Here is a 27,548-nt window from a genome sequence, read left to right as displayed (position 1 = left end):
TCTTCACCCAGAGTGGTGAACCTGGGGAATTCTCTACCACAGGAGGCAGTAGAGGCCAGTTCATTAAATATATTCAAGAAGGAATTGGATATATTTCTTAAAGCTAAAGGGATCAAGGGATATGGGGAGAAGGCAGGAACAGGGTACTGAATTTGGATGATCAGCCATGATCGCATTGAATGGCGGAGCAGGCTCAAAGGGCCGAATGGCCTACTCCTGCTCCTATCTTCTATGTTTCTATTAGCAGTGACATTTAGCCCAATTTTACAAAATGTGTTACCAGAGGGGCCTCTTGCCTCCTTTTGTAAAAAATCATTCCAAAGATTACAAATCTTAGTTATATTACTGCTGTAGAAGGCATCGCCATAACTCCATCGAGTACTGCTCACCATTCTTGGCAACTGGTTACAAGGAGGATAATATTGCTTTTAGCGTTTACAGGGACTAGAGTGACAATTCTGAGCATCAGGAATTTAAGTTATGAGAAAGAATCGTAAGTGGGAGTGTGAGGAATGAGTGAAAGAAGTGATTAGGCACAATTCCACCATGAAGGATTTAAACACCAGGGGGCAAGGAGTTAAAAATGAAAAAAAGTTAGGAAAAAAAGGGCATTAAAGCAGAATTTTACAGCAAAAGGGCAAAAAGAGACTTGTGGAATAGCAGACAGTACGAGTTGTGGCCAAAGAATTATGTTGGAGAGAGTAGAGTTTGATGGATTTAGAAAGAATTCAAGTGGTGGAGTTGAACTTATATAAAGTAGGGATGAGTGTGTTAAGCCTAAAGTTTTCCTCCATTCGGTAATATTTAAAAATGCAAGAAAAGTTTATTGTCACCTCATTTTTTTGTGAAAGAAGGTTGACATACAACTCAAAAGAAAAATACTTGCATTATGTAATGCTTTTCACAACCTCAGGACATCCCAAAATGGTTTACAGCCAATACTAATACGACAAAGTGCACCATCCTTCCCTAAATTTGTAGGCTCACCAAGGTCACAAGGATATTGGTGCAGGTAATGGGAAAGTAACAGTGAGGTTGTAGAGTATTCTTCTCATATTGGTGTAATTCTACAGGGAGCTTAGCCCTGGACACAATGCATGGAATAGTGCTTGGTGGCAACATTGGGAGTATAATGCTTTCAGACTTTTGGGAAACTAAAAAGGAAAAGAGAGAGATAATCTAGTAGCTTTAATGAAAAGGTTGATGTCCAAAAAGAACCCTTACAATTCCTAAAGCTTTATGCAATACAATGGGGTAGAGCTGCGGAGTAATTAGTACCAGCCAGCAGGTTCAGTTTCAACATCCAGTTTGGAGACAACTTTTCTTTTGGGGGTGAATTTCCTCAGGGCTTCTCCCACTCCCTCACCATAACTTGGTGGAAATGGGTTTCAAAGCACGTATTAGCTTTGGCTCAGTGGTAGCATGGAGTTGGGAGGTTGTGAATTCATCTCAAAAGGTAATAATCTCTGGATTGTTACCGGAGCCACGTGCAAATAGGCATAGGGACAAACAGGTTAGAGGTTTTAGTGCGTGGCTCAAAGAGTGGTGTGGGAGGAAGGGGTTTCAATTCATGGGGCACTGGAACCAGTAATGGGGAAAGAGGGAGCTGTTCCATTGGGATGGTGCAGGAGGGAGGGCTTTAGATTCCTGAGGAATTGGAACCATTTCTGGGAGAGGTGGGACCTCTACAAGCTAGACAGGTTGCACCTCAATGGGAATAGGACCAATATCCTCACGGGAGGATTTGATAGTGCTGTTGGGGAGGGTTTAAACTTGCTTGGCAGGGGGATGGGAGTTAAGTAGAGTCAATAGAGAGGGAAGAAAAACTGGAATTGGAAAACAAAAATATAGAAAAGTAAATTGGAAGGACAGAGGAAGCAAGGGCTAGATAGTAGTCAACAAGGAGGTTTGCCTGTACTAAATGGTATATCATTCAATACAAGGAGTATAGCAAACAAGGCAGATGAGCTGAGGGCACAGGTAGACACTTGGGACAATGATGTTATAGCTATTAGAGACGTGACTGAAAGAGGGGCAGGTATGGCAGCTCAACATTCCTGGTTACAGGGTTGAGAGGGAGGTAAAATGGGAGGGGGGGGTCACGGTATTTATTAAAGAAACTATTACAGCTGTGAGGAGGGATGATATGTTGGAGGGATCATCAAACGAGGCCATATGGGTCAAATTGAAAAATAAAAAAGGGGCAATCACACTGCTGGGAGTGTACTACAGGCCCCCAAACAGTGAGGGGGAGATAGAAGAGCAAATATGTAGACTAATTTCTGAGAAGTGCGAAAACTATAGGGCAGTAATAGTAGGGGATTTCAACTACCCCAATATTAACTGGGATAAAATTAGTGTGAAGGGTATAGAGGGTTGCGGAATTCCTAAAATGCATCCAGGAGAACTTTTTTAGCTAGTTTGTAGCAAGCCCAACAAGGGAGGGGGCAGTTCTGGACTTAGTTTTAGGGAATGAAGCTGGGCAGGTAGAAGGCGTATCAGTGGGGGAGCATTTTGGTGCTAGTGACCATAATTCTGTTAGATTTAAGGTAGTTATGGAAAATTCTAAATTAGGGAAAAGCAAATTTTGCCAAGCTCGAGGGGATTTAGCCATAGTGGACTGGAAACAGCTATTGAAGGTAAATCAGTGTCAGAGCAGTGGGAGGCATTCAAGGACGAGATCTGGAGGGTTCAGACCAAACATGTGCTCTTAAAGAAAAAAGGTGGGATTAACAAATCTAGAGCCCCCTGGATGTCTAGAGACATGCAGGGTAGGATAAAGAAAAAAAGGGAGGCGTATGACAGATATGGAGGGCTAAATACTGCAGAATCTGTAGAGGAGTACAGAAAGTGCAGGGATGCAATTAAAAATGATTAGGAAAGCAAAGAGAGAGCGCGAAAAATCAAGGAAAACCCAAAGATGTTTTATAAATATATTAAGAGTAAGAGCATAACTAATGAAAAGGTAGGGCCTATTAGAGATCATGAGGGTAATGAGGGCAATGTGTGTGTGGAGGAGGGCGATGTTGGTAGGGTTCTTAATGAATACATTGCTTCTGTTTTCACAAAGGAGAGGGGCGAAACAGACATTGCTATCGGGGGGGGGGGGGAGGAGTGTGAAATATTCAGAGACAGAGAGACAGAGAATTAAGGGGTTTAGCAGCTTTAAAAGTGGATAAATCCCCAGGCCCAGATGAAATATATCCCAGGCTGTTAAGTGAAGCAAAAAAGAGGAAGTAGCAGAGGTCCTGACCATCATTTTTCAATCCTCTCTGGCTTCAGGTGTGGTGCCGGAGGACTGCTAATGTGGTACCCTTGTTTAAAAAGGGATAAAAGGATAGACTGAGTAATTACAGGCCAGTCAGCCTATCCTCGGTGGTGGGAAAATTACTGGAAAGAATTCTGAAAGACAGAATAAATCTTCATTTAGAAAGACACGGATTAATCAAGGATAGTCAGCACAGATTTGTTAAGGGAAGGTCGTGTCTGACGAACTTGATTGAATTTTTTGAGGTGGTAACAAGGAGGGTAGTGAGATTGATGTAGTGTATATGGACTTTAGCAAGGCTTTTGATAAGGTTCCACATGGCAGACTGGTCACAAAGTTAAAAGCCCATGGGATCCAGGACAAAGTGTCAAATTGGATTCAAAACTGGCTCGGAGACAGGAAAGAGGATGATTGTTGATGGGTGTTTTTATGACTGGAAGGCTGTTTCCAGTGAGGTTCCACAGGGCTCAGTACTAGGTCCCTTGCTTTTTGTGGTATACATCAATGATCTAGACTTGAATATAGGGGCTATGATTAAGAAGTTTGCAGATGATACTAAAATCGGCTGTGTGGTTGATACTGAAGAAGGAAGCTGTAGACTGCAGGAAGATATCAATAAATTGGTCAGGTGGGCAGAACAGTGGCAAATGGAATTCAATCTGGAGAAGTGTGAGGTAATGCATTTGGGGAGGGCTAACAAGGAAGGGGAATACACATTAAATGGTAGGACACTGAGTAGTGTAGAGGAACAAAGGGACCTTGGAGTGCATGTCCACAGATCCCTGAAGATAGCAGACCAAGTAGATAAGGTGGTTAAGAAGGCATACGGAATGCTTGCCCTTATTAGCAATGGCATAGAATACAAGAGCAGGGAGGTTATGCTTCAACTGTATAAAACATTAGTTAGGCCTCAGCTAGAGTACTGCATCCAGTTCTGGTCACCACATTACAGGAAAGATGTGATTGCACTAGAGAGGGTACAGAGGAGATTTACAAGGATGTTGCCAGGAGTAGAGAATCTTAGTTATGAGGAAAGACTGGATTGGTTTTCCTTGGAACAGAGGAGGCTGAGGGGAGACCTTATTGAGGTGTATAAAATTATGAGGGGGCATAGATAAAGTGGATAGAAAGGACCTATTTCCCTTAGCAGAGTGGTCAAAAACCAGGGGACACAGATTTAAAGTAATGGGGGGAGGTTTAGAGGGGATTTGAGAGGAAATGTCTTCACCCAGAGGGTTGTGGAGGTCTGGAAATCACTGCCTGAAAAGGGTGGTAGAGGCAGGAACCCTAACCACATTTAAAAAGTACTTAGCTGTGCACTTGGGATGCTCTAACCTGCAGGGCTACGGACCAAGAGCTGGGAAGTGGAATTAGGCTGGATAGCTCTTTGTTGGCCGGCGCGGACATGGGCCGAAATGGCCTCCTTCAGTGCTGTAAATTTCTATGATTCTATGACGGGCTCCACTTAAACCGGGCTGGGACCATTGCCCTGGCAAATTGAATAACTCGGGCTGTAGATAAGGCTTTGAACTAAAAAGGTGGGGGAGGGAGCAGGTGAGGGATAATTTAGCAATCTAAAGAGAAAAGTCAAGGTAATAGAGCAGTGCAGTGAATTGAGTAAAAATAAACAGTGTGGGACACTAAGGGGCAGAGTTTAAAGGTAATAGTGCATCAGCAAATAAGGTTAATGCAGGGAATATTGGTAAAAAGTTAAAATTAAAAACCCTTTATCTGAATGCACAAAGCATCCATAACAAGATAGATGAATTAGTGGCATGAATAGAGATAAATGGCTTTTATATAATAGCCATTACAGGGACATGGTTGCAAGGTGACCAAGGTTGGGAATTAAATACTCCAGGGTACTTGACGTTTCAAAAAGACAGGCAAGCTAGAACAGGAGGTGGGGTAGCCCTGATAATTAAGGGTGACTTAAGGGCAGTAGCTAGAAAGGATATTGGCACAGAAGATCCGGAAGTAGAATCAGTATGGGTGGAGATAAGAAATAACACGGGGCAGAAAACAATGGTGGGAGTAGTTTATAGACCCCCCTAACAGTAGTTATACCATAGGACAGGGTATTAATCAAGAAACAATAGGAGCTTGTAACAATAATCATGGGGGACTTTAAACTTCATATAGATTGGTCAAATCAAATTGGCAAGGGTAGTCTGGAAGACGAGTTCATAGAATGCATGCGAGACAGTTTCTTAGAACAAATGCATCATGGAACCAACCAGGGAACAGGCTATTTTAGATCTGGTTTTGTGTAATGAGACAGGGTTAATAAGTAATATTATAGTAAAGGATCCTCTAGGGAAGAGAGATCATAATGTGATAAGAATGTCACTCTCAAACTTGATGTGAAATTCTAAGTCAGAAACTAGAGTCTTAAACTTAAATAAAGTCAATTACGTAGGTATGAGTTGGCCAAGGTAGATTGGGAAACTAGATTTAAGGGTATGATGATAGATAAGCAGAGGAAAACATTTAAAGAAATATTCCAATATTCTCAACAAATATACATTCCATTGAAAAATAAAAAATCCACAGGAAAAAAGTGATCCAACCATGGCTAACTAAAGAAGTTAAGGATAGTATTAGATTAAAAGAAGGGGCTTATAATGTTGCGAAGAATAGTAGCAAGCCTGAAGATTGGTAGAGCTTTAGAAACCAGCAAAGGATGACCAAAAAAACTGATTTAAAAAAGGGAGAAAATGCAATATGAGAGTAAATTAGCAAGAAATATAACAGATTGTAAGAGCATCTACAAGTATGTAAAAAGGAAGAGAGTAGCAAAAGCAAGCATTGGTCCCTTAGAGGCCGAGCCAGGAGAACTTATATTGGGGAATAAGGAAATGGCAAGTGACCTTAAATAAATATTTTGTATCTGTCTTCACAGTAGAGGAAACAAAATGTATACCAAAAATAGTGGGGAACCAAGGGCTAATGGGAGTGAGGAATTTAAAGTAATTAAGATCAGTAGAGAAAAAGTATTTTGAAACTAATGGGACTAAAAGCCAACAAATCCCCTGCACCTGATGGACTACATCCTAGGGTTCTAAAAAAAAAGGTGGCTGCAGAGATAGTGGATGGATTGGTTGTGATCTTCCAAAATTCCCTAGATTCTGGAAAGGTCCCAATGGATTGGGAGGTAGCTAATGTAACCCTGCTATTCAAGAAAGGAGAGAGAGAAAACAGGGAACTACAGGCCAGTTAGCCTGACAGTCAACAGAAAACTGCTGCAATCCATTATTAAGGAAGTGGTAACAGGGCACTTAGAAAATAATATGATTAGACAGCATCAACATTGTTTTATGAAAGGGAAATCGTGTTTGACAAATTTATTAGAGTTTTGAGGGTGTAACTAGCAGGGTAGATAAAAGGGAACCAGTGGATGTAGTATATTTGGATTCCAAAAAGCATTCGATAAGATGCCACATAAAAGGCTGTTACACAAGATAAGGGCTCATGGCATTGGAGGCAATGTATTAGCATGGATAGATGATTGGCTAATGGAGAGAAAGCAGAGAGTCTGGTTAAATGGGTCATTTTCAGATTGGAGAGCTGTAACTAGTGGGGTGCCGCAAGGATCAGTGCTTGGGCCTCAGCTATTTACAATCTATATTAATGACTTAGATGAAGGGGCAGAGTGTAATGTAGCCAAGTTTGCTGATGATACAAAGCTAGGTGGGAAAGCAAGCTGTGAGGCGGACACATAGGGCTAGAAATTCACTTTGGCCCCGCCAGCTGGCTAGCGCCCAAAAGTTAGCGCTGCACGCGGAGCCAGTTGCGCCCGTCAGAAATTCAGTTTTTGCGCCCCAAGTCAGAACCGGGCGCTATTCTAGGGTGTGCCCGCCCCCGCTTGGGGCGCTGAAACTGAATTTCAGCGCTGTAGGTGCCGCAGCACCACCCGCTGCGGAGCGGCAGGCTGCGGTACTGCAGGCCTCCTCCTTCTCTTAAGGGGGAGGTGCCTGCAACTCGGAGATCGCCGCTCGCTAGTGCCGGCAAATGAGCCCGGCACCACGGAGAAGTGCCGGGCTCTCGGAAAGCAGCCGGCAATGCCGCGGGGGGGGTGGTGGAGGAGGCCGGGGAAGGAGGTGCGGGCAGGCGGCCGCCGAAAAAGTGGCTGGCCGCACCTCCGCCTTAACTAGCGCCACTAAGGCTGCAGCACGGCCCGGTCTTCACATCGTTGTTTGCGGCCGCTGCGGAAGAGGCGGCCGCAACTAAATATGGGGGTCGGGCCGGTAGCGGGGCGGAACCGGGGCACTGTGCACACCGATGACGTCATCGGTGCCGGCGCAGCGCTACCGGCTACCGCTGCCATTACCGCAGCACTGAATATCAGCGCAAACTCTTCTACTGGCGCAGAAGCCCTCTTTGGGCGGTAACTGGGCGCAAAGCCCACTGAATTTCTGGCCCAAAGAGCCTGCAAAGGGATATAGGCAGGTTAAGTGAGTGGGCAATAAGGTGGCAGATGGAGGATAATGTGGGGAATTGTGAGGTTAGTCACGTTGGTAGGAAGAATAGAAATACAGAATTATTATTATTTTTTTTATTTTTTTTAAATGGTGAGAAATTATTAAATGTTGGTGTTCATTGAGATTTAGGTGTCCTTGTGCAAGAAACACAGAAAGCTAGCATGCAGGTACAGCAAGCAATAAGGAAGGCAAATGGCATGTTGGCCTTTATTGCAAGGGGGTTGGAGTATAAAAGAAAGACAGACTTACATTTATAAGAGTAAAAGAGTAAGGAAGTCTTGCTACAATTGTACAGGGCTTTGGTGAGACCACACCTGGAGTATGATGTACAGTTTTGATCTCCTTATCTCAGGAAGGATATATTTGCCTTAGAGGCAATTCAACAAAGATTCACTAGAATAATCCCTGGGATCAGAGGGTTTTCCTATAAGAAGAGATTGAGTAGATTAGGCCTATATGCTTTAGAATTTAGAAGAATGAGGTGATCTCATTGAAACATAAGATTCTGAGGGACATTGACAGGGTAGATGCCGAGAGATTGTTTCCCCAAGATTGTTTCCCCTGGCTGGAAAGTCCAGAACTAGGGGGCATAGACAAAGGGTAAGGGGTAGACCTTTTAAGACTGAGACGAGGAGGAACTTCTTCACTCAGAGGGTTGTGAATCTTTGGATTTCTCTGCCCCAAAGGGCTGTGGATGCTCAGTCGTTGAGTATATTCAAGGTGGCGATAGATTTTTGGACTCTAGTGGAATCAAGGGATATGGGGATTGGGCGGGAAAGTGGAGTTGAGGTCGTAGATCAGCCATGATCTTATTGAATGGCAGAGCAGGCTCGAGGGGCCGTATGGCCTACTCCTAATTCTTATGTAGAATTAAGCACATAATCTAGGCTGACTCTTCAGTGCAGTACTGAGGAAGTGCTGCACTGTCAGATGAGATTTTAAACAGAGCTCCTATCTGCCCTCCTAGGCGAATGTAAAAAAAAATTCATGGCATTATTTGAAGAGCGAGGAAGTTCTCCCAGTGTCCTGGCAAGTACTTATCCCTCAACCAAAAAACCCCAGATTATCTTGTCATTTATGGGACCTTGCTGTGTGCAAATTGGCTGCCTCATTTCTTTACAACAGTGACTGGGATTCCAGAAGTACTTCTTCAGCTGTGAAGTGGTTTAGCAAATCTTCAGGTTGTGAAAGGCACTATATAACTGAATGTTAATAAGTTTGCCCACCCTAACTGAAATGAATTCAAAGTGCTGTGTGTTTGTTCAACAGTGACCCTAGAACAACCATTCCTATTTCTATTCTATAAATAATTGTACACATTCTAGAACAGATGAGACTTCCTTGCATTCTGGGAAATGGGAATGAGGGGAAAAAGATTTCTAACTTGTATAGAGTTTCCAATCATCCAGGAATTAGTCACTTCCCACCTTAAAAAGTTGATTTTCTAGTCATTTTAAGTTAAGTAACCAACTTTGAAATATGCTGCTGACAAAACATATTTTGAAAGATTTAATGATCTCATGTCAAATGGATTGTCGAGAATATAAAATCCACAGAGAATGTCATAAGCAAAATAATTAGGATTGGTGAAAGCCTGCATGGTGAAGAAACTATTGTTATTTGTACTGCAATACAGCAGTGACTAAGGTGCTTGTCTTGTAATTAAACTTTAAAATTGGATTTCTAAAATGCATTCCAAATAAATGGCTGATTTGCAGGAAGATAGATATGTAAACAAATAAGTCAGCACACTGTCCTTGCACCTCTGATGGGCTGATAATCTTTCAATCCTACTGATGGAACAGGGCCCCCACAAGTGAAATAAGTTTGGGTCATCACAACGCAGTTCCTAATGGAAAGAGGCTCACAATACAAAACAGCTACTAGTGTGGCCGTCTCCTTCAGGTGAGCGCAGGCTCAGTCAACATTAATCATATACTCAAGTTGGAACAAGCCAATAGATACACCAGCCATCAACTTGTTTTCAACAACCCACAATTTCTTCCCATTACAAGCTCTGCATTTATTATAAAATAAAGTGAAAAAAATTACATCTGTTGGACTTTAAAATTAAATCTATTATTTGGACCGTAGATTTGTTTCCGTTTGTGTCATTTTACAGTGTTTGAACGCTAATTACAGTTGACGGCAGAAGACAAATAGAAAAATAAATGCAGGGAAACAGCCAACTGTGGACAGTGTGCGGTGAAGAGTTGTGCTTTAGTGACAACAAAAATGACATTAATATAAACCAATTCAGTAATTGGGTGTGCATGGTGCACGTGCATGAGTGATAGCCAATGGGTTTACTTTTGGAATGTAGTCACAATTGTTATGTACGTAAACACAATTTATTTTTGGCAGTGCTGATTAAAGGGAAGAACATTGACCAGAAGATAAGAAATGTCCTGGTCAATAGCCCTTCCTCTACCAAGAGCAGATTAAAATCCCAACTGGAAATTGATTGATACATTTGCCTCAAAGCAAAAGTATCTATACTTAAATTAATTTATTGTGCTCCAAGATATCCTGAAGATGTGATCAGGCCCAATATGAATGCAAGTTCTCTTATAAGACTTGTCAGGAAAAAAAATGACAGGGCACTACATCAATCAATTATTTTCTTGCAAGCATATCAGCAAACTGTCAAAAATGATAAAATATGGCACTTAATCAAGAAAACATAATGCAGATTACAATGCGGTGACTAGAGAACACTAGAAATATAAGCAGGAGTAGGCCATACAGCCCCTCGAGCCACCTCCACCATTCAATAAGATCATGGCTGACCCTAGACCTCAACTCCACTTTCCTGCATGATCCCCATATCCCTCGATTCCCTTACAGTCCAAGAATCTATCGATCTCAGCCTTGAATATGCTCAATGACTGAGCAACCACAGCCCTCTGGGGTAAAGAATTCCAAAGATTCACAACCGAGAGTGAAGAAATTTCTCCTCATCTCAGTCCTAAATAGCCAACCCCTTATCCCGAGACCGTGACCTCTAGTTCCAAACTCTCCAGCCAGGGGAAACAGCCTCTCAGCATCTACCCAGTCAAGCCCTCTCAGAATCTTATGTGGTTCAATGAGAAAAATAACTAGAACAAGGTCTCAGAACCAGTGCCAGGTAAACTAAATGACAGCTAACTAGCCTGTTAAAAAAAATCAAGTGAATAATTGCTTAAGCATCTGTTAAAGTTTATTCTTTCCATAACTTTCTCTAACTTTATAAATTAGGTGACTATTATAGAAAGAAAGACTTGTATTTATATACAGTAGCACCTTTCACGGCCACCGGACGTCTCAAAGCGCTTTACAGCCAATGAAGTACTTCTGAAGTGGAGTCACTGTTGTAATGTGGGAAACATGGCAACCAATTTGCGCACAGCAAGCTCCCACAAACAGCAATGTGAAAATGGCCAGATAAACTGTTATGTTGGTTGAAGAAGAAATATTGGTAGGATACCGGGGATAACTCCTCTACTCTTCTTCGAAATAGTGCCATGGGACCTTTATCATCCACCTGTGTAAGATTTTGCAATAATTTACAGCTCCGAAGATTAATTTTGAGTAAAGAATCCCTGGGTGATACGCCTTTATAAAAATTTCAGGGATCAAAAATGGCCGTCAGACCGCATGGCCGAAGACAAAGGACTTGGAAAACAGCTTTATGTGTGTCTGTGAAGAAAGGTTCAATGGCAGTCAAATCTGTCAAAGGGGAGTTTCCCCCGCCCTGCAGCAGGACAATCGATGCCTGTTTACAGAACGTTCTACAATGTTGACTCTAAGATCAAGTGCTTGAAACTGCCAGAATGAACAAGGGAACTTTGTTTGCTAAGCACTCAAGACTGTCAATCAATTGCGGTTTTAGATGACCACAGGGCAATGCTTTGTTTACAAAGAAATTGAATGCTATTAGCAATTGTTTGTATATCAAGTGGACACACCCAAACTGAGGAGAAAACATTTAAATGAATGGGAGAACACATTCAAACCCATTACTGGACAATGGGGCAGTTGGATCCCTTTTGTTTTAGCCCAGAAACATCCAGATCTGGGTGGACCCCAAAAGGGGGTATAAAAGATAGTACTCTCCCTCTCTGGCCTCGCCTCCGTGTCCCTCTACAGCATGGGAGTCTGCCTGTAGAAGCGAAACACCAGCAGTTTACTTTTAAAACACTGGGGTGTTTTTCACTTTGGGGCAGTGAAGATCCAAGTTCACAGGACACGGAGCAGGCATTTCCAATGGTGAGCATATATTTTTCTGGCCTTCCACAAGGCAACTTAGAATAGGCATAGGGGTGGGTGTAAATTGGGAATTTCATTAAATTTGTGATTTTAGTCGATTCCCTTCGTTGTGTCCGTTTCTCCTCCCCTATTTAAGCAAGACAGTGTTGCACCTAGCAGAGAAGTGCTATAGTGAACAGTTAATACAGTTTTAAATACCGAATTCAAGGAGTAGCTGTTAGAGTACTGTATTTGAAACTGTATTGAAAGGAGCGTTGCATCAAGCTGTAGTGCTGTGGTGAACGCTGTTAGCGGTTTTTAAAGTAACTGTATTAAAGCGCTGTTTTTAAGTAAAAGCCACTAAGCTAAGGTGCTGTAGTGCGCAAAGGGTTTCTAAGTAAAAAGTACTGTATTTAAAGTAAAGTAGTGTTGCACTGAGCAGGGAGCCCTCTAGTGGACACCAAGTGTACTGTGTTTAAGTAAAAGTGCTGTACCAGGCATAAGAGCCATATCAATTTTTCTTTCTTTTGTTTTCAATAAATACTGGTCTGTTTTGCACCCAAACCATGAGTCACGTTGTTTTCTGTCTATATCGCTACCGAATAAGTCCGGCGGTCAGAACTCAGGAATAGGGGAGCACTTCGAAACCGCAAAGGGGGTCCCTGGAGCAGCTCAGAGGCTTCTGATTGGCCAGAGACAAATAACCCCAACCCCGCTAGCGTGTGTGTGTGCTAATTCCTTACACCTGAGAGTAGACAGGACCTTGGTTTAACATCTCATCTGAAAGACAGCACCTCAAACAGTGCAGCACTCCCTCAGCACTGCACTGGAGTGTCAGCCTAGCTTTATGTGCTCAAGCCCCTGGAGTGGGACTTGAACCCACAACCTTCTGACTCAGGAGAGTGTGCTACCAACTGAGCCACACATACATTATCAAAGATCTCAAAAGGAAAAAGTAATTCACATTATTCAGATGGTTATAAACATTACAAACCTGCATCCAAATGTTGTCTGAATGAGAGTGGTAATTCCCACACAGGTGAAGATGGTACCAATCAGCTGACTAACTGTGTGCTGATCTTTTCCAACACAGAGTGATTCAGCCAGCAGGAAAGGCACAGCTATGGTTCCACTAAAGCAAGTCAAATAGTGCTGGAAAACCAAAATTAAAGATTTTTAACAATGTTTGTCAATAGGCAATTCTACCGAGTGTTTGTACAGAAAAATAAACTATTACATGCTTCAGAAATTAATGAAAAAAATTGAGATGAAACTTAAAGCAAGTTAGACACTCAGAAAAATACCAGTAACACATCACAATTTTCTCTTCTTTAGGCCTCTTTAAAACAAAAACTGTGGCAATTCAATCATAAGGAAATGTGGCTGCTGAAAGTGGATACATACAAAGAGCCTGTGTTGCTGCTGCCAATGGATGTTGTACCAACAGTACTTCACTCATGCAACAGTAATATGACATGCTCATATCGAAGAAAAATGGGCTGCCAAGTCTATCGGTATCACACTAAGCCTACAAGTAGATGTGGCTAAATAAATTCACTTCCAATATCCCTTGTGATAAAGTAGCTCACCTCAAGTTACTATCTATCTCGAAGGGTCCAAGAGAAATGAGGAAGCTATCAGGAATTGGGTCAACCTGCAACTTCCTACGCCACAGGGCAGTGTATTAATACGTTGGCATGCAGCACCATCACACCACAAATCTAAAAAGAATTCCAGTAGCTGCTCCATCTGGGCAGAATCACTTCCACCTTCTGTCCTGGCAAACAGATGATGCTAGTGATATTTCTCCTAGGGGATGTTCTAAATAGTTTCATTCCTTCAACCCCCTTGAGAATTCTTCAGCAAAAAGCTTACAGCAAGGGCATCGCAGGATAAAGTGTCAGGCAAGGGAACGAGCTGGAGAACAGTCACGAAAGACATCTGACAAATCCAGTGGGGGACATAGCATTAAAAAAAAAAAGCACTTGCTGAAATTTTAATGAGACTGAAATATTATGATTTGTATTTCCACTGACATCAACATATGGATGTTCTAAAAATAAAGCACACATCAAAGCTAAAAGCAGCATTCAGTACACAAGCTAAATTATAGACCATGACAAAGATTCCTTGTGCCTTTTGTGATAAAGATTTTAGTTTGTAATTTTTAAAAAAAGTATAAGTGTTACGCACAACTAGCATGCAAGTAAAATAAAAGGAAAATACCTGAAATCCAAGCAAAATGCAAAGATACCAGGGAGGAATATCTTCTATTCTGTAGATCATATCAAAACCTCTACTTGTCGGAAGTATGGATTGTTCTGGACCATTTACATTTGTTATTTCATCCTGAGAAACACATCATATGAAGCAGAGTAGCTACAATGTAATAGCTTGCGAGTAGAAACCATGTTATTGTACGACAATTGCAATTCATATCAAACGTTATAGTATGATCACTATCCAGCTCCAAGTGTTTTTCACAACTAAAGTAAAAGTCAAATTACAAAAAGCTGAATTTCCAAGAGGATTTCTCTTAGGGATGGAACTGTATTAGCAGAACATGTATGACTATTTGAAGTTTACTGATATTTTGTTTACCCCCCTACCCCTCCAGAAGGCAGCATCTTATGCTGGGGTAGAATTCTAATGCATTGCCAGCAATCCAGTTCTTTGCCCACATGGTCATTCTTCAAGTGTGAGCCTAGACGACAAGAGTAAGTAGCCCATTCAACTGGGGTGGGGCGACAGGATAAGCCAGCCAATTCGGTCCTCCCGAGGCATCAACACATAAGCACTCAACAGGGATCACTGGGTGCCAATCTAGGGTAGGATTGTGGTCATTTTCCCCCCATCCCAAGGATTCTGAAACCAACTATATAGTGCCCCAACTGCCATCTCAATTAGTGACTCAGCTTAGACCTATTGCCTCCCGATTTGCAAGGGCCAACACAAAACCATTCTGTTACCCACTGAGCCACTGGGAGTACGAGTATTTCAGATATTTGTGAGAAGAGAGCAGCAAGATTGTGAAAGGTCACTGCAACCAAATATTGTGCAATTTCTAGCTGTTGGCAAATCTGAGTTAGCCATTTCAAAATGGTCACCAATGTGCATTAAATTTCTTCATTTCTTATAGCATTTTTATGAGTAACAGATAGGAGAGAAAAATCACAACTCATACTCATGGTCTTGGCCTCTTGTTGCATTATCCACATTTTGCCTACTCGCCCAGGTAGAGAGCTATCACATTCACAGGGACAGACAGGAAAGAGGTCAAAAAGTAATGTAATCACTTGCCTCTTCTACCACCCCCTACCCAACTAATTAATTCCCTTTGAACATCGACTGCACTGTATAATAAAATTGCTTTTACAAACAAGTGAAACAGTTAACTGCAATTTTGCAATACCCTATTATTATTGACCCTTGATATTCAAATGCCAAGACTAATGCTGTATTCTGATGCTGTAGTACAAAAATTCTGATTCTGGCTCCTTTTAGGTTGCAGTTTGTATGGGTATGAAATTGGCTAAGCAATAGGAGAGAGAGTAGTGGTGAATGGCTGTTTTTCTGACTGGAGAGAAGTATGCAGTTGGATCCCCCATGGGCCGGTATCAGGACCATTGATTTTCTTGTTGTTAACAACATAGGAACAAGAATAGGCCAATCAGCCCCTCAAACCTGTTCCACCATTCAATTAGATCATCGCGGATCTGTATCTCAACCCCATTCACCTGCCTTGGCATCATATCCTTTTATACCTTGCCTAGCAAAATATTTTTGCTGTCAGATTTAAAATTATTAACTGAGCTAGCATATACTCCTTTTTGTGGGAGAGTTCCATACTCTACCACCCTTTGTGCAAAGAGGAGTTTCCTAACCTCTCCTTGGAATGTCCTGGCTCTGATTTTAAAGTTATGTCCCCTTGTCCTCAACTCCCCCACCAGCAAAAAAAGTTTGTCTATCAATTCCTTTCAAAATCCTAAAAACTTCAATCAAATCACCCCTTAACCTTTTATATTCCAGAGAATACAAGCCATATTTATGTAATCTCTCCTGATAATCTAACCATTGGAGCCCTGGTCACATTCTGATGAATCTGCTCTGCACTCCTTCCAAGGCCAATATATACTTTCTAAGGCGTGGTTCCCAGAACTGTACACAGTACTCCAGATGTGTTTTATCCAGGGCTTTGTGTAGCTGTAGCAAAACTTCCTCCCCTTTATATTCTAGCCCTCTAGTTATAAAAGCTAACCATCCATTACCCTTTTTGATTACCTTTGTACCTAATTACTACATTTTAGTGTTTTGTGTACATGTCTAAATCTCTTTAGACCTCCACTGTTCCTAGCTTTTCACCATTTAAATACACAGATCTATCCTTTTTTGGTCCAAAATGGATGGCCACACACTTACCTGCATTGAAATCCATCTGCCACAGTTTTACCCATTCACTTAATCTATCAATGTCTCTTATTTTATGCTCCAGTCTACACAAATTACTATACCACCAATCTTTTGTCATCAGCAAACTTGGATATATGGCTCCAAGTCATTAATATGGCTCCAAGTCATTAATAAATATAATGAATAGTTGAGGTATCAGCACAGATCCTTGTGGGACACCACTAGTCACTTCTTTCCAATTGGAGTACATACCCTTTACCATTACTCTGTCTTCTGCCACAGAACCAATCTCCTAACCAGGTCAAGAACTATATAGAGTAGTGATAATGAGAGACTTTAACTACCCCAATATTGAATGGGGCAGTGATTGTGAGAAGGGGAAGAATTTTTGAATTGTGTTCGAGAATTTTCTTGATCAGTATGTTTCCTGCCCAAAGAGGAAGGAGGCATTGCTGAATCTAGTCCTGGGGGATGAAGGAGGACAAGTGGAGAATGTCAGTCAGGGAGCACCTTGGGAATAGTGAGAATAGTATCACAAGGTTTAGATTAGTTATGGAGAAGGACAAGGAGCAATCTAGAATAAAAATACTTAACTGGAGGAGAGGAGAGGGCTAATCTCATCGAATTGAGGAGGTACCTGGCCTAGGTAAACTGGAGTCAAAAACTGGCAGGCAGAAATGCAACGGGTCAATAGGCAGCCTTTAAAGGAGAGATGGTTCGGGTACAGTCTAGGTATATTCCCACAAGGGGGAAAAGGGAAGGCAACCAAAGTCAGAGCTCCCTGGATGACAAAGGAGTTAGAGAGTAGGATGAAGCAGAAAAAGGGGACATTGACAGATGTTAGCTTGATAATACAAGGGAGAATCAGGCTGAATATAAAAAGTACAGAAGTGAAAAAGGAAATACAGGAAACTTTCTGGTATCTGGCACTGACGGGACCGAGCTGGTGCCGTTAGATCAAAACTACCATATAAACCAGTGGCAATGTTAAAACATAGAGCTTTTCAGCTCCGTATGAATCAACAAACCCTGTTAGCAACAGCTTCAAAACAGTCGGCTGCAGCTGCAAGCGTCTCTAGCTGAAGCTGTTGCTTAGCTACAGACCTTGCAGAGCCTGACTGGGGGAAAAAAAAGCAACGAGAAGTAAAAAAACTTATAGAAAATGGCTCCTGAATTTTGCCGGTAGATAGAGCTTTCTGGACTTTTAACCTCCGGTTAAACGAAAGTTTCCTGTAAGAGGAAACAGTAAGAGAATAGATTGGTGGCCAACATAAAAGGAAATTGGGCCACGAATGTAATTCAACTAAGGGGGCGGGTCGGCAGCGAAAAATCGGAAAAACTGCCGGCGGGATGCGAACCCGCCTCCACGCTACTTTCGCAAGTGTTGGGTCAGCCGCTCCCGAACTGACCGACACCAAACAGCGGGGAAGGCACTCAAGGCAATTAACAGCTGGTTAACTACTTTTCTAATCCTATTTTAATAGGAGTTTCTGATTTTGGTACATTTTTTTAATGTGTTTCCCATCTTCTGAGAAACACACCAGCTGCAATGAGTCAGGTTTCTCCAGGTCATGAATTGGTGTCAGTTGCTGCAGCTGCTTAAAAGCGCTCCTGCAACATGGCTGACATTCAAATGCCACAACTTTGTTGTTGGAGGTTTTGGCAAAGATTTTGCAACTCTACTGAGCTTGAGTGTTCAAGCAGAGAGCCATCTGTAGTGTCACCTGTTTGGAATATCCTCAGGCCATTTTGACTGTGTGCTTCAAGCTTCTTTCCTCAATTCAAATCTATAGCAATGGTATGGGAACCATTTACACCCTCTCATCCTGGTCGTCAGATTCGGAGGAAGAGCAGCTACAGCAGCAGCACAACCAGTTACAACAGCAGCACCAGGAGCACCAACCTCCTCCTCAACCACCTGCTGCTGCACAGGGTCTCAGCGCAGGGCTGCACCTCACCGCAGGAGATACCCCCAACACAGGGTTTACAGGCAGAGGATCAGCTTCCTCAGCAAAACTGAGCAGCAGTGCCAAAGGAGGCCAAGACTTGAGAGAGACATAGTCACTGACATCTGCGCAATGCTGCACCAACACCTGGAGCCCAGAGAAGCGGGTGGACACTCCTTACCAGTGGCTGTCAAAGTCACCACCGCAATAAACTTCTTTGCTTCGGGCTTCTTCCAGGGATCAGCTGCAGACATCAGCAGCATCTCCCAGTCGGCCGCACACACCTGCATCACGCAGGTCACTGATGCCCTCTTTGCAAAGTCGCACAGTTACATCCACTTCTCCTCGGATGGCTCAAGTGTGACTGCGCATGCAGTTGGCTTTGCAAATAAGGCAGGCTTGCCAATGGTGCAGGGCATCATAGACTGTACACATGTAGTCATTAGGGCCCCCTATCACAACCCAACTGTATTTGTCAACTGCAAGGGATTCCACTCCCTGAACATCCAGCTGGTGTGTAACCACAAGAAGATCATAACGCATGTTTGCGCAAAGTACCCTGGCAGTTGCTGTGACGCCTTCATCCTGCGGCAGTCTACTGTGCCTCAACTCTTCCATCTGCCAAACCCAAATTTCCGGATGGCTACTTGGCGACAAGGGCTATCCCCTGAAAAAGTGGCTCATGACACCGATGAGGAGGCCATCAAACGAGGCTGAGGAGCACTACAATGTGAGCCACATTTCCACCAGAAGTATCATAGAGGAAACCATCGACTTGCTCAAAATGCGATTCCGATGCCTGGACAGATCTGGTGGAGCCCTGCAGTATGCACCAGCCAGGGTGTCCAGAATTATCGTGGTCTGCTGTGCCCTGCACAACATCGCACAGCAGTGCAGCTTAGTGCTGCCGAATGAAATGGCTCAGCACACACATCCCTCAGAAGATGAGGAGGAGGACAACGAGCCACGCCTTGCAGGACCGGATGTGGCCAATGTAGCAGCACGCGACCACATTGCTGGTTGTCAGGCAAGGGATGCACTCATCCATGCCAGATTCGCGTAAGCTTATGCTTCAAACACAGGTGGCTGGCAGATGGAGAAAAATATATAGGCGGCGATTTTGCCAGCCCTGGGGAGACGGGTATGGAGGTGGGACTGCCGGGAAAATGGCAGAATTTGGGGCGGGTGCCCAACCCGCCTCCATGCCACCTTGCCAGGAGGCAGGTAGCCATCCCGTGCCGGGTCCCGTCTCCTTGGAGGCGGGAAGGGATTAAAGCCTATTAACTACCTGTTAACAGGCAGAAAATAGGATTACCCCCTTTTTGCCCTCACAAGTGCGGGCTTCCCGAAGGCTCCAAAACCTGCCAAGTCAGCGAAGCGAGTACTGGGTCTCGGGGAGGGGGAGGTGCAAAGGTGTGCTGTGAAGGTAAGTGATGGGTGCAAGAGTGGAGAGGTGAGTATCTGAGGTAAGTGCAAAGTGTTAGCAAAAAAGTGTACTTACCTTTGTTTCTCCCTGCAGGCTTCAGTCGGCGTGTATGCGGAGAGTCTCGGACTTCAGTGTTGCAGATGACAGATGGCCGTTGCATTCTCAGATGCAACAACCATCTCATTTCTGTAAAAGAAAGAAGTTTGATGAGGTTTTGAATTCAAGACCTCATCAAACTACAGAGAATGTCACTGACAGCTTCACAGAGCTGTCAAACTATGACAATTCATCTGTCAAAAATTTGACAGCTGAAACATCATACGTTGACATTCTCTGCAACCGGCTTTCCCTTAATTAGTCTGCTGGGTGGGCTTAACAAGGTCAATCAAGGGAAAATAGCGTGGGCTGGCCACAAATCGCTGGAGGCGGGACATTGAGCCACCAAGCAGCAGTCCCGCCTCCAACGTGCCCCCATTAACAAAATCACCCCCATTATGTCGAGATTCTTAACACACGATACATCATCTGTACAATAAACACTGCTTGCCGATCACGGTCACCATCATCATCATTATAAATGGAATTAGCCCTGAGCCCTTACTGTGCAACTTCCAGTTCCTAGAACACATAGACCAGAACCTCAACTCTTTACCATCACACTTGTTTAATGACATCACAAAAGGAGGACACTCGATACTTTACAGCACAATAAAACACCCAAGTGACTACCCTTGTGACTATTTGTGTGTGCTTCTACATGCTGCTTCAGCAGATGTAGAGGCATCTTGCTCAATTTGGTGCTGCGCCTGCTTGGACGCCTTTGGCAGGCATCCTCTGGGTTTGGGAGCCTGTGAGGGCTCTTCCACAGTCTGCTCTTCCTGCAGCTGTGCAGGGGCTGAGACGGCCATCTCAGTTTGGTGTGCTGACCGAGGGCTCTGCGGTGGCATGGTTGTATGAGCACTTGGAGAGGAACCCACACTTACTTATTGTCTGCCACCAACATCCCTCTCATGGGTCAGCGCAATTCAGTGCTAGCAAGTGGCTGGCGAGCACCTTGCTGCACATCAGTGGAGTCATGAGGACTCGTCTCTGCACTGACAGTCCTCATAACATGGACATTCATGAACTTCTGGTGTCTCTCCTCAATAGATGCCCATCTCTCCTCCATTGTAGACAATCTATTTCGTGAGTCTGGCGACCCTGCCACCCTCTCCATGGTGGAATGTTCATGCACCATTGCCTCCACAAAGGCAGTGCTCATGTTAGAGATGGACTCCTCCATTCTCTGCACACTCGCAGTTACCCTGGACACAAACCCTGTCAGAGACTCCTGCACTTGTTCCTGGAGTTCCAGCACCGCTCTCTTTCTGGATGGCCCAGAGGCACAGCGTCTACATGCAGCTGAGCACAGCTAGCAGAGTCCTGCAACCTCCGACGAGAACTCTCCACTGCTGTCGCTGTCTCCACCATCTGCTGATGCTCACTTGTGAGCTGTGATGCTCCAGGTGACAACACTACTCTATGTCGCGAAGGACCCGCTGAGGTGTGCGTTTCTGCGCTGGTGCTGGGTGCGGAGTCCTGGTGACACTGCTTCCTCAGAGGCTCCAGGTTCCTCCGAGGAGTTGTCCGGCTCTTCCTCCTGAACAGTGGGGAGGGGGGCTCTCGATGGTCCTGTGGGAGAGTAAAGGCATGAGTTAGACATCAGCTTTTCAGGTAGCAGACACATCCTTTTGTGCAGATGATCCGTCCCCCACTTCCAGCTCCTCGCCATCTCCCACGATGTAGTGAGCAGCCTCCTCAGTGTTTGTTAATGTGGCCAGGGATGGTGTGCCTCCTCCTGTCTTTGTTCTCTCCTCCTTATTGTGGACTAGCATTTCCTGCAAGAAGGGACACAAGTGGAGTTTCAGCCAGAGAGTGATGGAGTGAGTGTGAAGAATCCAAAACCTAGAAGCTTAGAGGGAGACCAAGATGGAGTGAGGTGGAAAGAGGAAACAGCCTCCCTGTGTGTTGTTAGTTGTTGTCATTGCATAACAGTGAGAGCGAGTGCGAGGGCTGCATAGCAGGATGGTGAAGTGATTCGAGACAGAGACAGAGACAAGGGAAGTAAGGGTAAGGTGGGATGTGGAGGAGCAGGCTTACAAAGCAGAGTGCTGGTGATGAGAAGGGGGAAATCAGATTGAAGGCAAGTGTGATGTGATACTCACTTTTCATGTTTGCAGAAGATCATTGAAGCATTTTCGGCACTGCAGCCAGGTGCATGCACATAGCGACCCTGTGCTTACCTTCTTGGCAATCTCCAGCCAGTCTGCCTTTGTCTGCGGAGGAGGTTTCCTCCAGCCATCGGGGAACAGAATCTCCCTGCGACCTCTTACTCCCTGCACAAGAGTTTGCAGGGACTCCTCAGTGAAATGGGGAGCAGCCATGGATTTTGCAGCACTCATGGTCTCCTTGGCCATTCAAGCTGCAGCAGGAATGAGAAATGAGAGGCTGAGGCTACTTGGAGCCCTTAAAAACCAAGTGTAGCAATGACCTCATCAGTGCAGACCAACAGACCCGCTCCCAGGCAATGCAGCAGGCAGCGCGCACGACTGGACTAATTGGTCCAATTAAACCAAAATGGGACATCGGGAGCGGCTGAAACCAGCAGCGGGTCTGAAACCCGCCCACCAGGCAACCCGACTCCATCCCGCCTCCTCCATTAAAATCAAGGCCCAAATGTCTTCTACAGGCATATTAACAGTAAAAAGGTTGTCAGAAGAGCGGGGGTGGTGGTGGTGGCGGGGGGGGGGGGGGGGGATGCAATTAGGGACCAAGATGGAGATCTATTGGTGGAGACAGAAGGCATGGCTGGAGGTACTAAAAGGAGAACTTTTGTATCTGTGATTACCAAGAAGAGGGCTTTGCCAAAGCTATGGTAAATGAGGAGTTTGCAGAGATACTGGATGAGATAAAAATAGATAGAGGTGGTACTAGAAAGGCTGGCAGTACTTAAAATAGGTAAGTCACCCAGTCCATATGGGATGCATCCTAGGTTGCTGAGGGAAATAAGGGTAGAAATTATGGAGGTGCTGGCCACAATTTTCCAATCCTTCTTAGATACAGGTTGGTTGGTCAGATGGGCGGAACAGTGGCAAATGGAATTTAACCCGGAAAAGTGCGAGGTGATGCACTTTGGGGGGGTCTAACAAGGCAAGGGAATACACAATGAATGGTAAGACCCTAGGCAAGACGGAGGGTCAGAGGGATCTGGGTGTGCAGGTACACAGATCCCTGAAGGCGGCGGAACAGGTGGATAAGGTGGTAAAAAAGGCATATGGGATACTTGCCTTCATTAGCCGAGGCATAGAATATAAGAGCAAGGAGGTTATGATGGAGCTGTATAAAACACTGGTTAGGCCACAGCTGGAATACTGTGTGCAGTTCTGGTCGCCACACTACAGGAAAGATGTGATCGCGTTAGAGAGGGTGCAGAGGAGGTTCACCAGGATGTTACCAGGGCTGGAGCGCTTCAGCTATGAAGAGAGACTGGGCAGATTGGGTTTGTTTTCCTTGGAGCAGAGGAGGCTGAGGGGGGACATGATTGAGGTGTACAAAATTGTGAGGGGCATAGATAGGATGGATGCTGAGGAGCTTTTCCCCTTAGTAGAGGGGTCAATAACTAGGGGGCATAGATTCAAGGTAAAGGGAGGGAGGTTTAGAGGGGATTTGAGAAAGAACTTTTTCCACCCAGAGGGTGGTTGGAGTCTGGAACTCACTGCCTGAAAGGGTTGTGGAGGCAGAAACCCTCACAACATTTAAGAAGCATTTGGATGAGCATTTGAAATGCCATAGCATACAAGGCTACGGGCCAAATGCTGGAATATGGGATTAGATTAGACAGGGCTTGATGGCCGGCATGGACACGATGGGCCGAAGGGCCTCTATCTGTGCTGTATTACTCTATGACTCTATGACTCTATGACAGGTGTGGTGCCAAAGGACTGGAGGATTGCAAATATTACACCTTGGTTCAAAAAAGGGGAGAAGGATAAACCTGGCAATTACAGGCGAGTCAGTTTAAAGTCAGTAATAAAAACAGAAAATGCTGAAGAAACTCAGCAGGTCAGGCAGCATCTGTGAAGAGAGAAACAGAGTTAATGTTTCAGATCGATGACCTTTCGTCAGAACTGGTAGTTTAAAGTCAGTCAGTGGTGGGGAAGCTTTTAGAAACAATAATCCAGGAGAAAGTTAACAACCACTTGGACAAGCATGGACTAAAAGAAGGAGAGCCAGCACAGGTTTGTTAAGGGCAACTTGTGTTTGGCCAACTTGATTGAGTTTTTTGATGAGGTAACAGAGGGTGGATAAGGACAGTGCAGTTGATGTGTATATGGACTTTCAAAAGGCATTTGATAAAAGAACCACATATTAGGCTTGTTAGCAAAATTGAAGCCCATGGGATAAAAAGGACAGTAGCAGCTTGGATACAAAATTGGTTACGGGACAGAAAACAATTGTGGTGAATGGCTGTTTTTTGGACTGGAGGGAGATGTGCACTGGAGTTCCCCAAGGTTCAGTACTAGGACCACTGCTTTTTTTGGTATACATTAATGACTTGGACTTGAGGATACAGGGCAGAATTCAAAGTTTGCAGATGCCACGGAACTTGGAAGTGTAGTAAACAGTGAATTTAGAAGAATGAGAGGTGATCTCATTGAAACATACAAAATTCTTACAGGGCTCGACAGGGTAGATGCAGGGAGGATGTTTGCCCTGCCTGGGGAGTCTAGAACCAGAGGTCACAGTTTCAGAATAAGGGGTCAGCCATTTAGGACTGAGAGAAGGAGAAATTTCTTCACTCAGAGGATGGTGAATCTCTGGAATTCTCTACCCCATAGAGCTGTGGAGGCTCAGTCGTAGAGTATATTCAAGATAGAGATCGATAGATTTTTGAATGTTAAGTGAATCAAGGGATAGTGCAGCAAAGTGGAGATGAGGTAGAAGATCAGCCATGATCTTATTGAATGGCAGAGCAGGCTCAAGGGGCCAAATGACCTATTCCTGCTCCTATTTCTTATGTTCTTATGTTCTCCCTGATGCCCCACAATGTCTGCACCTGAGACTCCAGCTTAAAAACTCTGAGCTGAAGTTGATCAAGATGCAGGCACTTACTGCAAACCTGGTTGTCCGGGATCACAATGCTCTCCACAAACTCCCACATGCTGAAGTTGCAGCATACTGCCTGCACTGCCATCCCTAGATGACCACCTTCTATTTAATTAAATAACTTAGTTTACAGTTTAGTTTCTTGGCTTGATCTAGATTAAGTTTTGGGTTATGAAATTAAGGCCTAGAAATTCATTAAGGCACTGCCAGCTTTGCGGCCAGTTACCGCCTAAAGAGGGCTTCTGCGCCAAAAATGAGTTTGCGCTGATATTCAGTGCAGCGGTATTGGCGGCAGTAGCCGTTAGCGCTGCGCCGGCACTGATGACGTCATCGGTGTGCGCAGTGCCCCGGTTCCGCCCCGAAACTGGCCCGATCCCCATATTTAGTTGCGGCCGCCTCCTCCGCAAACAGCGACCAGAAAACAGGGCCGTACTCTAGCCTTAGTGGGGCGCTTTAAGGTGGAGGTGCGGCCGGCCGCTTTTTCGGCGGCCACCTGCCCGCACCTCCTTCCCCGGCCTCCTCCACCCCCCCCCGCGGCATTGCCGGCTGCTTTCCGCGAACCCGGAACTTCTCCGAGGTGCCGGGCTCATTTGCCGGCACTCTCCAGCGGCGATCTCCCCGTTGCAGGCAGCTCCCCCTTAAGAGAAGGAGGAGGCCTGCAGTACCGCAGCCTGCCGCTCCGCAGCGGCGCCAAGAGCGCTGAAATTCAGTTTCAGCGCCCCAAGCGGAGGCGGGCACACCCTGGAATAGCGCCCGGTTCCGGATTGGGGCGCTGAAGCCGAGTATCTGACGATCGCTAATGGCTCCGCGCCCAGCGCTAACTTTTGGGTGCTAGCCAGCTGGGCGCCCCTAACTGAATTTCTAGGCCTAAATATCTTGTGGCGGAGCCACTAAAGGACTCAGACTGTTTTTATATAATTCCCTTTAACAACATGTTAGCTACAGCCTGAGTCTGTATCTTTATGTATACTGTTTACTTGTATAGAGCATGATTACTTCAACAGCGCGGGTAAACGCGATGACATCACGCCGTACATCACATGATCCCCCACTGGCGGGAAGAACGCGATGACATCATGACATCAACCACGGGACCAGCGAGCAGTCCTCGTGGAGCCTCCGAACTGAATAGAGCTACACTTGATGTTCTCCTGCAATTACTTGTTTAAACCTGTTAGTTTCCATTAAACTTCATTTTGTTTAAGCGCCCGAGTGGCCCTCAGTCTTTGGATAGGAACTAGACATTCCTACAATCTATCTTTAAAACAAAGCACTACACGTAGTGTAGGCAAAAAGCAGCAACTCCTTCCCCTTCTTCTCTGAATTCTTCCCAAATAAAACACTGTTTATGTGCAGTCGGTTTAATGCCGCTCTGTGCAGACCGCTCGGTCAGAAGAGATTTACTAGAATGGTTCCAGGGATGAGCGATTACAATTACATGGATAGACTGAAGAAGCCGAGGTCATTCTCCTTCGAGCAGAGATGGCAAAGAGGATTTTTGATAGAGGTGTGTAAAATAGAGTCAAGAAAGAGAAACTGTTTCCAATGGCTGAAGCACTGATAACCAGAGGGCACAGATTTAAGGTGATTGGCAAAAGAACCAGTGGTTAGAATTTGGAATGCAGTCTGATAGGGTGGTGGATATAGATTCAATACTAGCCTTCAAAAAGGGAATTGGAAAAATATTTGATGGAGAAATAATTCCAGGAATATGGGGAAAAAGAGTGGAGGAATGGGGCTAACTGGATTACTCTATGAAAGAGCTGGTGCAGATTCAATGGGCTGAATGGCCTCCTTCTGTGCTGTACTATACTATGATTCTATGAATAATTTGCCGTTGAATTCCATGATCTTTAATTTTAGCTAACAGTTTCTTATATGGAGCCTCCTGCTGGAAGTCCATATAAACTACATCCATAGGCATTCTCCTATCTACTACTTTAGATACTGCCTCAAAATTCAATTAGGTTCGTTAGATGTGACCTACCCTTTACAAATCTATGTGGGCTCTCTCTAATCAGCTCAAATTTCTCTAAGTGCTCAGTCACTCTGTCCTTAATTATAGATTCCAATAACTTCCCCATAACAGATGTTAGACTAACAGGTGACCAACAGGCAGAGTAGTAGGTGCAGGCAGGTAGTGCAGGAGTCCCCTGTGGCCATCCCCTTCTCAAACAGATATACCACTTTGGATACTGATGGGGGGGGATGGCTTAACAGGGGAAGGCAGCAGCAGCCAACTTCCTGGCACCAGGGGTGGTTCTGCTGCACAGGACGGGAGGAAAAAAAGAGGGGGAGAGCTATAGTAATAGGGGATTCTATTGTAAGGGGAATAGATAGGTGTTTCTGCGGCCGCAAACGAGACTCCAGAATGGTATGTTGCCTCCCTGGTGCAAGGGTCAAGGATGTCTCGGAGCAGCTGCAGGGCATTCTGGAGGGGGAGGGTGAACAGCCAGTTGTCGTGGTGCATATAGGTACCAACGATATAGGAAAAAACCGGATGAGGTCCTAAAAGCTGAATATAGGGAGTTAGGAGGCAAATTAAAAAACAGGACCTCAAAAGGTGGTAATCTCAGGATTGCTACCAGTGCCACGTGCTAGTCAGAGAAGAAATAGAAGGATATTTCAGATGAATACGTGGCTAG

At 44.6% G+C, this 27,548-nt stretch overlaps 1 protein-coding gene across 4 annotated transcripts in view; it reads right to left on the bottom strand.

Moving 5' to 3' along the window:
- slc23a1 (solute carrier family 23 member 1) overlaps positions 1-27,548 on the bottom strand; it is a 157,904-nt gene that overhangs the window by 56,636 nt on the left and 73,720 nt on the right. For all 4 annotated transcript variants that reach the window (XM_085995250.1, XM_085995252.1, XM_085995249.1 and 1 more), the window contains 2 exons: positions 14,203-14,325; positions 12,971-13,128 (listed from right to left, as the gene is read on the bottom strand). In XM_085995250.1, the coding sequence (XP_085851376.1) occupies positions 12,971-13,128; positions 14,203-14,325 (281 nt within the window). The remainder of the gene's footprint in view (positions 1-12,970; positions 13,129-14,202; positions 14,326-27,548) is intronic.

The sequence above is a fragment of the Somniosus microcephalus genome, chromosome 8 (assembly GCF_052327205.1).
Source record: "Somniosus microcephalus isolate GS21.2 chromosome 8, FLI_Smic_1.0, whole genome shotgun sequence".
Classification (NCBI taxonomy): domain Eukaryota; kingdom Metazoa; phylum Chordata; class Chondrichthyes; order Squaliformes; family Somniosidae; genus Somniosus; species Somniosus microcephalus.
The sequence above is the reverse complement of the archived record's forward strand: the minus strand, read 5'-3'. Positions and strand labels throughout refer to the sequence as shown.